Here is a 15,118-nt window from a genome sequence, read left to right on the forward strand (position 1 = left end):
GTTTCATTTGTTTGTTGGCTTGTGCGTGAAGGTGCTAGTGGAATTTGCAGAGTGAGTAATTGTCAAGCATACCTTTGTCCTTTCGTTTGCGTTTGGAATATAGACAGTGTTGCATTGTTTATGCAATTTTTGGTTTGTGAGTATTGTGGAAATGTTATTGTTAATTTTTGGAAGTCAAAGTGTTTTATTAATGTTTTTTTGTTTAATTATTTAATCCTATATATATTTGGCAAGTCCATTTGTGAAAATAAACATGTGCTTATTATTTGTGACTATCATTTGTGTTCTCTTGTAGGTGCTTGTTTTTGGGTCATATAACCCTTTGCTATTTATTTGGATTGGTGTGCTAGGGAACACCAAGTTTTCCTTTCTTTTGGAGCAGGTAAGTGTCCTTGGCCTGTATTGGTGGCTGTTTGTTTTAATGTTCTGTATGTTATTTGTGACTATCATTTGTGTTCTCTTGTAGGTGCTTGTTTTTGGGTCATATAACCCTTTGCTATTTATTTGGATTGGTGTGCTAGGGAACACCAAGTTTTCCTTTCTTTTGGAGCAGGTAAGTGTCCTTGGCCTGTATTGGTGGCTGTTTGTTTTAATGTTCTGTATGTTATTTGTGACTATCATTTGTGTTCTCTTGTAGGTGCTTGTTTTTGGGTCATATAACCCTTTGCTATTTATTTGGATTGGTGTGCTAGGGAACACCAAGTTTTCCTTTCTTTTGGAGCAGGTAAGTGTCCTTGGCCTGTATTGGTGGCTGTTTGTTTTAATGTTCTGTATGTTATTTGTGACTATCATTTGTGTTCTCTTGTAGGTGCTTGTTTTTGGGTCATATAACCCTTTGCTATTTATTTGGATTGGTGTGCTAGGGAACACCAAGTTTTCCTTTCTTTTGGAGCAGGTAAGTGTCCTTGGCCTGTATTGGTGGCTGTTTGTTTTAATGTTCTGTATGTTATTTGTGACTATCATTTGTGTTCTCTTGTAGGTGCTTGTTTTTGGGTCATATAACCCTTTGCTATTTATTTGGATTGGTGTGCTAGGGAACACCAAGTTTTCCTTTCTTTTGGAGCAGGTAAGTGTCCTTGGCCTGTATTGGTGGCTGTTTGTTTTAATGTTCTGTATGTTATTTGTGACTATCATTTGTGTTCTCTTGTAGGTGCTTGTTTTTGGGTCATATAACCCTTTGCTATTTATTTGGATTGGTGTGCTAGGGAACACCAAGTTTTCCTTTCTTTTGGAGCAGGTAAGTGTCCTTGGCCTGTATTGGTGCCTGTTTGTGTTTTGTAAAATATTTTTTTTTTTTTTTTTTTTGGCCTTTTGGCTAAACCAATTTTTTTTTTACCAGGATTGATCTGCAAAGTAGTGTTTGTCTTTCCTGGTCTAGCTACTAAATGCCTATTATTTTTTGTTTGTGGTTTTTTATTGGTGTTAGTGAAGTTTTTTATGCAGAGAAATGTACCCATATTTTTTTTTTGGAAATTGTAAAAATAACATATGTATTTTTAATTAAATTTGTTCTTTATTTGTTATTTGCCAATTTTTTTTACATTTTGGACATGAATTCAACACAGAAAAAATGTACGCTCCTGCAGTAAGTTGACACCACATTTGTCAAACCATTTTATTGTAGTATATTTGTCAAACTTTAGTTTTGTATTCTTCATCTTTGTTTTTTTTTTTTTTTTTTTAAAGTGTGTGATGTCAATATATATTGCAGCAGAAGCCCTACCTCCCCAACCCACGCCAGCACTCCCACCCCAACCGCAAGCCCCACAACCGGCTCCTCATCAACCAAGGCAACGGAGGCGTGCTAGGCCACCAATTTTCCGAACCCGTGTCCTACTTTTTGGGATGCCAGATGATGTGGTGGTGCGTAGATACCGGCTGCCACCACATCTAATCCTAGACACTCTCTCCATAATAGAGAGTGATCTGGAGTCTGAAATTCGGTATCCTACAGCAATACCACCATTGACACAATTCCTTGCAGTGTTAAATTTTTTGGCTACAGCCTCATATCAGCATGTTGTGGGAGACCTGGTTGGCATGTCGCAGGGCCAGTTCAGTAAGGTCCTGCGGCGTGTCTGCCAGGCTTTCCTAAAGCGGGTGAAGCAGTTCATTGATATGCCTTTGGATGTTGGTGCCCTAGATGTGGTGAAGCGGCAATTTGCGGAAGGTGGTAGTCGCTTCCCACATGTTATTGGGGTTGTGGATGGCACACATGTTGCTATTCAGCCACCAAGACATAATGAAGAAATTTTTAGAAACAGGAAACTGTTTCATTCTCTGAATGTAATGGTTGTTTGTGGGCCATCCCTCCAGATCCTTTCCCTGAATGCAAAGTTTACTGGAAGTTCCCATGATGCATATGTCATTAGACAATCAGGGATATGGCAGAGATTAAGATCAAGTCAACGAGCAGACATGTGGTTATTGGGTGAGTTTTTGCTTTAATTTTTGAAACAAACAAAAATAACTTGACAAATATACTATTTTGAAATATTGGATTATCTACCAACAGGAGACCGTGGATATCCTTGCACCCCCTGGCTCATGACTCCTTACCGTAATCCCAGGCCAGGACCACAGATGGCATTTAACTCCGCGCTTACTGCCACTAGGCAGCTGGTGGAGCGCACAATTGGTGTCCTTAAAGGGCGGTTTCGTGTGCTCCACCGCACTGGTGGCGACATCATGTATTCGCCGGAGATGGCAAGTAAAATAGTGGTCCTGTGCGCAATACTACATAATATCGCGGTAAGGAGTAGTGTAGAGCTTCCTCAGGCAGAGGAATTGCCTGATGAGGAGCCAGGGGTTGGTCTACGCTTCGGTGGGGGGAGTGTGACACGGAGGGGGAGCCAAGTGAGGGCAAGAATTGTTGCAGAATATTTCAGGTATAGTGTTTTTATATTTTATATTTGCAGAAATAATACAACACAGTATGCTTATGTTTTTTAAACCATGATTGCATTTTGTATGATCTTGTAAAGTGATTGGGTAAGGCTTTTGTTGTGTTGGAATGGGTAATTGTTTTTTTTATCAAAAACCAAAAACACGTAAAGCTTACAATGTTTTTTTAGTAATTTAAATACTGTAATGTTAATAAATAGTGTACTTATTTATTTTATATCCTCAAATCCTGATTCTGGAACCAAACACACAAACAAATGATACTCAATGTTTCACACTTTGTGACTGTCCAGCTGAATGATCACACGAACTGTGGTGAGTACACAGATATGTATAGTAATTTTATCTAAAGTCTGTGTCTCTGTGTGTGTTTTGTTTTCTTAAATTTGTGTTCAAAACATTTTCGCTTCTGCTAATGCGAATTTCCGCTCGTGCCAAATAACACTCTGCTCTTCACAGCATTGCTTAGAGCAATAAAGTTATTAGAAATGACAACATAGATTTTTGACCAATCACATGCTAACAGACACTATAAATATATGCCCAAATAAGGAAAACGCCATTGCCATGATGCGTGCAGCACCGTTCACCAGGCGGGAGCTCCGCGTGCTGGTTGCGGTGATGGACCGCCGCGTAGGCCGCGTTGGGCGCTTCATCCCCAATCGGGTGAAGCGCGAGGCCTACGCGGAGGTCCGCCGCCTGCTGCGGACTCGCGTCCGCAGCAGGCGGACAATCATCCAGCTAGAAAGGAGGTGGAGTGATCTCCGTAGGAGGACTCCAGATTTGTTGGCGGAGATCCGCCAGCAAATTCGGGCTCTGCATACACGAAGTAAGTTACCTTACATAATGTTTTTGTTCAAAATTGTGCTACTGTGTTTTTTTCCAAGTTTAGGGCTTCCGGAATTTATGGTTCCATTGTTCAATACAATGTGCACTGCAGGGGAAGCATATGTAACATGTGCAGAGAGAGTAATTTTTGGGTGGGGTATGTTAAATCTGCATATAAATTTGCATTGTTAAAATAAAGCAGCATGTATTTACCCTGCCCATAATTACTCAAACCAACAAGATCTAACTCTCTCTGCACATGTTATATCTGCCACCCCTGCAGTGCACATGCTTTTGGCCAATTGCAAACGAAATTCCTGCTGTAATCCCCTTGGAATTTCAATCATTTTACAGTAAATGGTAGGCTAATTGCAACCTGCTGTGCCCTTTTTTGGAAATTATGACACTGTGTGTGGTTAGGGAAAACAGTACTGACTGTAGCAAAGTAACACCAAACAAGTGCATGTTTCAAAAAAATAAGAAGCAGGCAGGAAAAAGAACCAAAAAACTTGATCAGTGCTGGCTATATAATAAGGTTCCTGGAATAGTAATCTGGTGATGTTGCCTAGACCAATCACTATGACTCAATTGACTAGATGAAGGAATGAGCTTCAAAGTAAAAATTTGGACTCATTTTGTTTGCTGTGGCCAACATGAAGAGGATCTTAACATGTTTGCTTTGCTATTACAAAAAAAAACACATTTAACATTGAACAGAACATTGAGAAAAGAAATTGATTACTAAGTAATTTCTCATGTTTACAAAATTTGTACACAATTATCATTCTAGGACAACAACAACGGCAAAACTCACCACCCCCTTCCCCTTCCCACTCCCCCTCACCTTCACACTCCCCCTCCCCTTCTCACTCCCCCTCCCCTTCTCACTCCCCCTCCCCTTCACAGTCCCCCTCAGCTTCCCAGTCCACCTCATCTTCCCAGTCCACCTCAGCTTCCCAGGCCCCATCAGCTTCCCTGGCCCACTCCACTTTCCATTCCCCTTCTCACCACACCTCTCCATCTCTTTCTGGGACCCCTTCTCCTCCTTCCCATACCCCTTCTCCTTCTAATTCTACATCCCAATCTGAACCCCCCACACCCTCTATTGCCTTAACTTTCTCTCCGCCCCCCTCGCCCTCTCAATCAGACCCCCCCTCTGAAATTGGCAACCAAATCCAGCCTCCTTCCCCCATCCAGCCTCCTGCCCCAATCCCTCCTCCTTCCCCAATCCCTCCTCCTTCCCCAATCCCTCCTCCTTCCCCCATCCAGCCACCTTCCCCCATCCAGCCAACATCCCCACCCAGTGAATGGGCAGAGGAAGCCCCTGCAGACCGGTCCGGGAGTCTTGAGGTTGCCGTGGAAAGTAAGTTTTGTTTTATAATGAAAAAAATGATTACCCACTTACACTTACAATGTCAAAACATGCAGTGTTGTACTGTTCGAATTCTTGGACCCTGGTCAAATATTTGAAAATTTCATCATGGTGTACATGTTGCCTTGACATATTTGTGAGTGTCATTATATGTACAGTGTGTATGTGTGCAATGTTTTGTGTGTCCACTCTAGGTTGACACTCATTAGGTAGCCAGGGTTGCCAGGAGAACAGGGTTTATATGTGTTAGTTTTTCTGGTAAACAGTTAGACCTGAGTGGAGTTTAGTATGTTGTTTGCCTTTTACACTTGGGCCTGTGTAGTCTGAATATTTACACTTACAAATCACATGCTTCACTTTGTTATGCAGCCTAATGACACACTGTTTTTTTGTGTGAAAGTTACATTCTCAAAATTACTAATTGTTCTACTCAAACCTGTTTGCACTTATTTAGTAAGGGCAGCTTTCAGGGAGTGTGGGAATGCTATGATATGTTGGCCTTCTGAAGATGTGGATATGCAGTGTGATGATGCAGGACCAACCCCCTAAAAATAAAATACAAATAAAACAACAAATGGGAATGAATGCCAACATGGTGTAACATTGACGAAGATGGTAGTTATCTTTAACATGGGATGTCGGACATAGCAACCAATAAGATTATACTTTAAAAATTGGGATCCACTTCTACAATATAATAATCATATTTTTGCTTGATTGCTATGGGCAACGTTCCATCTTAAATATAACTCACATAGTAGTAAATTTAACACATGGTCTGGAACACTTTAAAATCTGATAAAAAGGCTGAGCAGGCTTGTGTGTTCTGCTAATGATTGTACCATAAAACAGGCAGGATGTAGTAACTTTGCCATTAAAGCAGGCCTGTCCAAACTGCGGCACTCCAACTGTTGAGAAACTACACATCCCAGCATGCCCTGACACAGCTTTGCCATTCCCTGACCACAAAACTGTGTAAAGGCATGCTGGTATATGTAGTTTCACAACAGCTGGAGTCCAGCAGTTTGGACATGCCAGCATTTAAGTGTGCTTTGCGCCTTGCTTGGATAATAATTAATGTAATTAAGTTATTAATGTTTGTGTTGCATCTTAATTTCAGATGTTGCAGTTGGAGATCCTACAAGTTTATCCGGGATTCTTTACACCATGCGCCTACACCTGCAAGGAATAATGACTTGTGTTGACCAATTGCAAAAATTTGCTTGATTTTGATTATTTGTTTTAAAAATAAAAAAAATATTAACCAAAAAAAAATAAAAAAGTTGATTAAAGTTAACCGGGTGTTGTGTTTATTAATGCAAAAAAGGATCAGCAGATTGGCAGGCAGAATTTGTTAGCCAAAAAAATTACACACATCTAACGTTACATTTTTAACCAAAAATACAGGAGATTATTGTGTTAAGAAACATGTAAAAACCTTCATTCACAAACAACACCTTTTTAAATAAAAAAAAAAGTGAAAAAAAAAAACTATTTTACACTTTTACATGTTGATGGGCAATTATGGCAACAAAGTGTTAATCTGGTTTTTTTTACAGACTTAATTGTTTAGGAACATTATCAATCATTACACTAATTGGGTTCGTAATTGAAAAGGGCTTGTGGACTTTAAAAGGAAAGGTGTAATTTCACTTAATAGCCAAAAAAAACTTTTTGGTGCGTTTTACCTTAAAAGTGTGCAATTTTACGGTAAAATGTGTAAATCTACTCAAACTTAGTATTTTTACGATTAAATATGTGTTATTGCGATGGTTTCGCAATGCTGCGATGGTTTCGCATTACTGCGATGTCATTTGGCGTACGCCCACTTTGTGTAATGCTGCGTGCGAATTTGCTAAAATACGTTGAGGGCGGAGGTTCGCAAATTTACTACATTAACGCAACTTTGCGAATATGTTGTGCGACCGAAAAACTTAGCGATCAACTCGGAATGAGGGCCATGTATAATTAGTCCCTGTGATTTGTTTTTAACATCACAACTAAAGGTTAAACATCTGAATTCCATGACCACTTTGCATTTGATAAATGTATTTCTCTAACGTCCTAGTGGATGCTGGGGACTCCGTAAGGACCATGGGGAATAGACGGGCTCCGCAGGAGACTGGGCACTCTAAGAAAGAATTAGTACTAATGGTGTGCACTGGCTTCTCCCTCTATGCCCCTCCTCCAGACCTCAGTTAGAATCTGTGCCCGGACAGAGCTGGGTGCTTTTAGTGAGCTCTCCTGAGCTTGCTAATAAGAAAGTATTTTAGTTAGGTTTTTTTATTTTCAGAGAGCTTCTGCTGGCAACAGACTCTCTGCTACGTGGGACTGAGGGGAGAGAAGCAAACCTACTAACTGCGGCTAGGTTGCGCTTCTTAGGCTACTGGACACCATTAGCTCCAGAGGGTTCGAACACAGGATCTTAACCTTGGTCGTCCGTTCCCGGAGCTGCGCCGCCGTCCCCCTCGCAGAGCCAGAAGACAGAAGCCGGCAGAAGCAAGAAGACATCGAAATCGGCGGCAGAAGACTCCTGTCTTCACATGAGGTAGCGCACAGCACTGCAGCTGTGCGCCATTGCTCCCACACTACCCACACACTCCGGTCACTGTAGGGTGCAGGGCGCAGGGGGGGGGGGGGGGGGCGCCCTGGGCAGCAATTATGATACCTCTTGGCAAAAGTCACATATATACAGCTGGGCACTGTATATATGTATGAGCCCCCGCCATTATTTTTACAGAGAAAGCGGGACAGAAGCCCGCCGCTGAGGGGGCGGGGCTTCTTCCTCAGCACTCACCAGCGCCATTTTCTCTCCACAGCTCCGATGATAGGAAGCTCCCCAGGCTCTCCCCTGCAGTCTCCAGGTAGAAAGAGGGTAAAAAGAGAGGGTGGGGCACATAAATTTAGGCGCATAAATCAGTTATACAGCAGCTACTGGGTAAACACTAAGTTACTGTGTAATCCCTGGGTTATATAGCGCTGGGGTGTGTGCTGGCATACTCTCTCTCTGTCTCCCCAAAAGGCCTTGTGGGGGTCCTGTCCTCAATTAGAGCATCCCCTGAGTGTGTGCGGTGTGTCGGTATGATTGTGTCGACATGTTTGACGAGGAAGGCTACATGGAGGCAGAACAGGTGCAGATGAATGTGGTGTCTCCGCCGACGGCGCCGACACCTGATTGGATGGATATGTGGAAGGTGTTAAATGATAATGTAAACTCCTTGCATAAAAGGTTGGATAAAGCTGAAGCCTTGGGACAGTCAGGGTCTCAACCCCTTGCCTGATCCTACAGCTCAGAGGCCGGCAGGGTCTCAAAAGCGCCCACTATCCCAAATTGTTGACACAGATATCGACACGGATTCTGACTCCAGTGTCGATGGCGATGAGGCAAAATTGCAGCCTAAAATGGCTAAAGCCATCCGCTACATGATTATAGCAATGAAGGATGTGTTGCATATATCAGAGGAAAACCCTGTCCCTGACAAGAGGGTTTATATGTTTGGGGAGAAAAAGCAAGAGGTGACTTTTCCCCCTTCACATGAATTAAATGAATTATGTGAAAAAGCGTGGGATTCTCCTGGAAAGTGCTGATTTCCAAAAGATTACTTATGGCGTAACCTTTCCCGCCAACGGACAGGTTACGCTGGGAATCCTCCCCTAGGGTAGACAAAGCGTTGACGCGCTTATCCAAGAAGGTGGCCCTGCCGTCACAGGATACGGCCGCCCTAAAGGATCCTGCGGATAGGAAGCAGGAAGGTATCCTGAAGTCTGTTTATGCACATTCCGGTACTCTACTGAGGCCAGCAATTGCTTCGGCCTGGATGTGTAGTGCTGTAGCAGCATGGACAGATACTCTGTCTGAGGAAATAGATACCCTGGACAGGGAGACTATTTTACTGACCCTGGGGCATATCAAAGACGCTGTCCTATATATGAGGGATGCCCAGAGGGACATTTGCCTACTGGGCTCTTGAATAAACGCAATGTTGATTTCTGCCAGAAGGGTCCTGTGGACTCGGCAATGGACAGGTGATGCCGACTCTAAAAAACACATGGAGGTTTTACCTTATAAGGGTGAGGAATTGTTTGGGGACGGTCTCTCGGACCTAGTTTCCACAGCTACGGCTGGTAAGTCAAATTTTTTACCATATATTCCCTCACAGCCTAAGAAAGCACCGTATTACCAAATGCAGTCCTTTCGTTCACAAAAAAGCAAGAAAGTCAGAGGTGCATCCTTTCTTGCCAGAGGCAGGGGTAGAGGAAAGAAGCTGAACCATACAGCTAGTTCCCAGGAACAGAAGTCCTCCCCGGCTTCCACTAAATCCACCGCATGACGCTGGGGCTCCACAGGTGGAGCCGGGAGCAGTGGGGGCGCGTCTCCAAAATTTCAGCCACCAGTGGGTTCGTTCACAGGTGGATCCCTGGGCTATACAGATTGTGTCTCAGGGATACAAGCTGGAATTCGAAGTGATGCCCCCTCACCGTTACCTAAAATCGGCCCTGCCAGCTTCCCCCAGGGAAAGGGAGGTAGTGTTAGCGGCAATTCACAAGTTATATCTCCAGCAGGTGGTGGTAAAGGTTCCCCTCCTTCAACAGGGAAGGGGTTACTATTCCACAATGTTTGTGGTACCGAAACCGGACGGTTCGGTCAGACCCATTTTGAATTTAAAATCCCTGAACATTTATCTGAAGAAATTCAAGTTCAAAATGGAATTGCTCAGAGCGGTCATTGCAAGCCTGGAAGAGGGGGATTTTATGGTGTCTCTGGACATCAAGGATGCTTACTTGCATGTCCCCATTTATCCACCTCATCAGGAGTACCTCAGGTTTGTGGTACAGGACTGTCATTACCAATTCCAGACGTTGCCGTTTGGTCTGTCCACGGCACCGAGAATATTTACCAAGGTAATGGCGGAAATTATGGTGCTCATTCGAAAGCAAGGAGTTACAATTATCCCATACTTGGACGATCTCCTCATAAAGGCGAGGTCCAGGGAGCAGTTGCTGATCAGCGTAGCACACTCTCAGGAAGTGTTGCAACAGCACGGCTGGATTCTGAATATTCCAAAGTCGCAGCTGATTCCTACGACGCGTCTGCCCTTCCTGGGCATGATTCTGGACACAGACCAGAAGAAGGTGTTTCTCCCGGCGGAGAAGGCTCAGGAGCTCGTTACTCTGGTCAGAGACCTCCTAAAACCAAAACAGGTGTCGGTGCATCACTGCACGCGGGTCCTGGGAAAGATGGTGGCGTCATACGAAGCCATTCCCTTCGGCAGGTTCCATGCGAGGATCTTTCAGTGGGATCTGTTGGACAAGTGGTCCGGATCGCATCTTCAGATGCATCGGCTGCTCACCCTATCCCCCAGGGCCAGGGTGTCTCTTTTGTGGTGGCTGCAGAGTGCTCACCTTCTCGAGGGCCGCAGGTTCGGCATACAGTACTGGGTCCTGGTGACCACGGATGCAAGCCTCCGAGGATGGGGGGCAGTCACTCAGGGAAGAAACTTCCAAGGGCTGTGGTCAAGTCAGGAGGCTTGTCTGCACATCAATATCCTGGAACTAAGGGCCATATACAACGCCCTGAGTCAAGCGGAGCCTCTGCTTCGGAACCAACCGGTGCTGATTCAGTCAGACAACATCACCGCAGTGGCCCATGTAAACCACCAGGGCGGCACAAGAAGCAGGGTGGCAATGGCAGAAGCCACCAGGATTCTTCGTTGGGCGGAGAATCACGTGCAAGCACTGTCAGCAGTGTTCATTCCGGGAGTGGACAACTGGGAAGCAGACTTCCTCAGCAGGCACGACCTCCACCCGGGAGAGTGGGGACTTCATCAAGAAGTCTTCACGCAGATTGCAAATCGATGGGAACTGCCACAGGTGGGCATGATGGCGTCCCGCCTCAACAAAAAGCTAAAAAAGGTATTGCGCCAGGTCAAGGGACCCTCAGGCGATAGCTGTGGACGCACTAGTAACACCGTGGGTGTTCCAGTCGGTCTATGTGTTTCCTCCTCTTCCTCTCATACCCAAGGTGCTGAGAATCGTAAGAAAAAGAGGAGTGAGAACAATACTCATTGTTCCGGATTGGCCAAGAAGGACTTGGTACCCGGAACTGCAAGAAATGCTCACAGAGGACCCATGGCCTCTGCCTCTCAGACAGGACCTGTTGCAACAGGGACCCTGTCTGTTCCAAGACTTACCGCGGCTGCGTTTGACGGCATGGCGGTTGAACGCCGGATCCTAGCAGGAAAAGGCATTCCGGATGAAGTTATTCCTACGCTAATAAAGGCTAGGAAGGACGTGACAGCAAAGCACTATCACCGTATATGGCGAAAATATGTTCCTTGGTGTGAGGCCAGGAAGGCCCCTACAGAGGAATTCCAGCTGGGCCGGTTCCTGCACTTCCTACAGTCAGGAGTGACTATGGGCTTAAAATTGGGGTCCATAAAGGTCCAGATTTCAGCCCTATCCATTTTCTTTCAAAAAGAACTGGCTTCCCTTCCTGAGGTTCAGACGTTTGTTAAGGGAGTGCTACATATTCAGCCCCCTTTTGTGCCACCAGTGGCACCTTGGGGTCTCAACGTGGTGTTGGGTTTCCTGAAATCCCATTGGTTTGAGCCTCTTAAGACCGTGGAGCTAAAGTATCTCACGTGGAAAGTGGTCATGCTATTGGCCTTAGCTTCGGCTAGGCGTGTGTCAGAATTGGCGGCTTTGTCATGTAAAAGCCCCTATCTGGTTTTCCATATGAACAGGGCAGAATTACGGACTCGTCCGCAGTTTCTGCCGAAGGTGGTGTCATCCTTTCATTTGAACCAACCTATTGTGGTGCCTGCGGCTACTCGTGACTTGGAGGATTCCAAGTTGCTTGATGTAGTCAGGGCTTTGAAGATTTATGTAGCCAGAACGGCTGGAGTCAGAAAAACTGACTCGCTGTTTATCTTGTATGCATCCAACAAGCTGGGTGCTCCTGCTTCAAAGCAGACTATTGCTCGCTGGATTTGTAACACGATCCAGCAGGCTCATTCTGAGGCTGGCTTGCCGCATCCAAAATCAGTAAAAGCCCATTCCACAAGGAAAGTGGGCTCTTCTTGGGCGGCTGCCCGAGGGGTCTCGGCATTACAGCTTTGCCGAGCTGCTACTTGGTCGGGTTCAAACACCTTTGCAAAATTCTACAAGTTTGATACCCTGGCTGAGGAGGACCTTGTGTTTGCCCATTCGGTGCTGCAGAGTCATCCGCACTCTCCCGCCCGTTTGGGAGCTTTGGTATAATCCCCATGGTCCTTACGGAGTCCCCAGCATCCACTAGGACGTTAGAGAAAATAAGATTTCTCTAACGTCCTAGTGGATGCTGGGAACTCCGTAAGGACCATGGGGAATAGCGGGCTCCGAAGGAGGCTGGGCACTCTAGAAAGATTTAGGACTACCTGGTGTGCACTGGCTCCTCCCACTATGACCCTCCTCCAAGCCTCAGTTAGATTTCGTGCCCGGCCGAGGTTGGATGCACACTAGGGGCTATCCTGAGCCCTTAGAAAGAAAGTATAGTTTTAGGTTTTTTATTTTCAGTGAGACCTGCTGGCAACAGGCTCACTGCAGCGAGGGACTAAGGGGAGAAGAAGCGAACTCGCCTGCTTGCAGCCGGATTGGGCTTCTTAGGCTACTGGACACCATTAGCTCCAGAGGGATCGACCGCAGGCCCAGTCCTTGGTGTTCGGTCCCGGAGCCGCGCCGCCGTCCCCCTTACAGAGCCAGAAGCAAGAAGAGGTCCGGAAAAACGGCGGCAGAAGACATCGGTCTTCACCAAGGTAGCGCACAGCACTGCAGCTGTGCGCCATTGCTCCTCATGCACACTTCACACTCCGGTCACTGAGGGTGCAGGGCGCTTGGGGGGGGGGCGCCCTGAGCTGCAATAAAAACACCTTGGCTGGCAAAAATACCACAATATATAGCCCTAGAGGCTATATATGTGGTAAATTCCCCTGCCAGAATCCAGAAAAAAGCGGGAGAATAGGCAGCGGAAAAGGGGCGGAGCTATCTCCCTCAGACACACTGGCGCCATTTCTCCTTCACAGATCCGCTGGAAGGAAGCTCCCTGGCTCTCCCCTGCAGTCTACACTTCAGAACAGGGTAAAAACAGAGAGGGGGGGCACTAAATTTGGGCGCATTACATATATAATATAAAAAGCAGCTATAGGGGACATAACTCAGTTAGTCCCTGCATTATATAGCGCTCTGGTGTGTGCTGGCATACTCTCACTCTGTCCCCCCAAAGGGCTTTTGTGGGTCCTGTCCTCATTCGGAGCATTCCTTGTGTGTGTGCGGTGTGTCGGTACGGCTGTGTCGAGATGTTTGATGAGGATAATGATGTGGAGGCGGAGCAGATGCCTTTAGAAGGGATGTCACCCCCTGCGGGGCAGACACCTGAGTGGATGAGCTTATGGAAAGTAATGAGTGCACGTATAGACTCCCTATATAAGAAAATCGACGACATGCCAAATGTGGGACAGCCGTCTTCTCAGCTCGTGCCTGCCCAGGCGTCGCATGGGTCGTCAGGGGCTTTAAAACGCCCGCTACCACAAGCAGACCCAGATGTCGACACTGATACTGGCGCCAGTGTCGACGACGATGAGTCAAACCTGATGCCCACTAAGGCCATTCACTGTATGATTGAGGCAATGAAAGAGGTGTTAAACATTTCTGATATAACTACTGGTACCACTAAAAAGGGTATTATGTTTGGAGAGAAAAAACTACCCGTAGTTTTTCCCCCATCAGATGAATTAAATGAAGTGTGTGAAGAAGCGTGGGCTTTCCCTGATAAAAAATTGGTAATTCCTAAGAAGGTACTAATGGCGTTCCCTTTCCCGCCAGAGGATAGGGCACGTTGGGAAACACCCCCTAGAGTGGATAAAGCGCTCACACGTTTGTCTAAAAAGGTGGCACTTCCGTCTCAGGATACGGCCGCCCTCAAGGAACCTGCTGATAGAAAGCAGGAGGCGATACTGAAGTCTGTATATACACACACAGGCATTATACTTAGGCCAGCTATTGCGTCAGCTTGGATGTGCAGTGCTGCCGCTGCTTGGTCAGATAAACTGTCAGAAAATATTGACACATTAGACAGAGACACGATCCTGTTAACCATAGACCATATAAAAGATTCAGTCTTATATATGAGAGATGCACAGAGGGAAATCTGCCGACTGGCATCTAAAGTAAGTGCATTGTCCATTTCTGCTAGGAGAGGCTTATGGACTCGCCAATGGACAGGAGATGCAGATTCTAAAAAGCACATGGAAGTGTTGCCTTATAAGGGTGAGGAATTATTTGGGGATGGTCTCTCGGACCTAGTTTCCACAGCAACGTCTGGGAAGTCAGCATTTTTACCCCATGTCCCCTCACAGCCTAAGAAGGCACCGTTTTATCAGGTTCAGTCCTTTCGGACCCAGAAAAACAGGCGTGGAAAAGGCGGGTCTTTTCTGTCTAGAGGCAGAGGTAGGGGAAAAAGGCTGCAACAAACAGCAGGTTCCCAGGAGCAAAAGTCCTCCCCCGCTTCTTCTTCCAAGTCCGCCGCATGACGGTGGGGCTCCACAGGCGGAGCCAGGTACGGTGGGGGGTCGCCTCAAAAATTTCAGCGATCAGTGGGTTCGCTCACAAGTGGATCCCTGGATCCTGCAAATAGTATCTCAGGGGTACAAGCTGGAATTCGAGGCGTCCCCACCCCACCGGTTCCTAAAATCTGCCTTGCCAATTGCTCCCTCAGACAGGGAGGCGGTGCTAACGGCAATTCACAAGCTGTATTCTCAGCAGGTGATAATCAAGGTACCCCTACTTCAACAAGGCCGGGGTTATTATTCCACACTATTTGTGGTACCGAAACCGGATGGTTCGGTGAGACCCATTCTAAATTTGAAATCCTTGAACACATACATAAAGAAATTCAAGTTCAAGATGGAATCGCTCAGGGCGGTTATTGCAAGCCTGGACGAGGGGGATTACATGGTATCCCTGGACATCAAGGATGCT

General features: G+C 46.0%; 2 protein-coding genes across 2 annotated transcripts in view; one reads left to right on the forward strand and one right to left on the reverse strand.

The window, feature by feature from the left end:
• LENG1 (leukocyte receptor cluster member 1) overlaps window positions 1-15,118 on the reverse strand; it is a 123,463-nt gene that overhangs the window by 50,676 nt on the left and 57,669 nt on the right. The gene's annotated exons all lie outside the window — the stretch shown is intronic.
• LOC134966262 (putative nuclease HARBI1) lies at window positions 1,147-5,106 on the forward strand. The gene is made up of 6 exons (XM_063942868.1): window positions 1,147-1,237; window positions 1,566-1,585; window positions 1,687-2,431; window positions 2,516-2,888; window positions 3,198-3,219; window positions 4,523-5,106. The coding sequence occupies exons 2-5, from the start codon at window positions 1,571-1,573 to the stop codon at window positions 3,199-3,201; spliced, it is 1,137 nt and encodes a 378-aa protein (XP_063798938.1). The 5' UTR covers window positions 1,147-1,237; window positions 1,566-1,570; the 3' UTR covers window positions 3,202-3,219; window positions 4,523-5,106.

This window comes from Pseudophryne corroboree, chromosome 10, assembly GCF_028390025.1.
Source record: "Pseudophryne corroboree isolate aPseCor3 chromosome 10, aPseCor3.hap2, whole genome shotgun sequence".
NCBI classification, from domain to species: Eukaryota; Metazoa; Chordata; class Amphibia; order Anura; family Myobatrachidae; genus Pseudophryne; species Pseudophryne corroboree.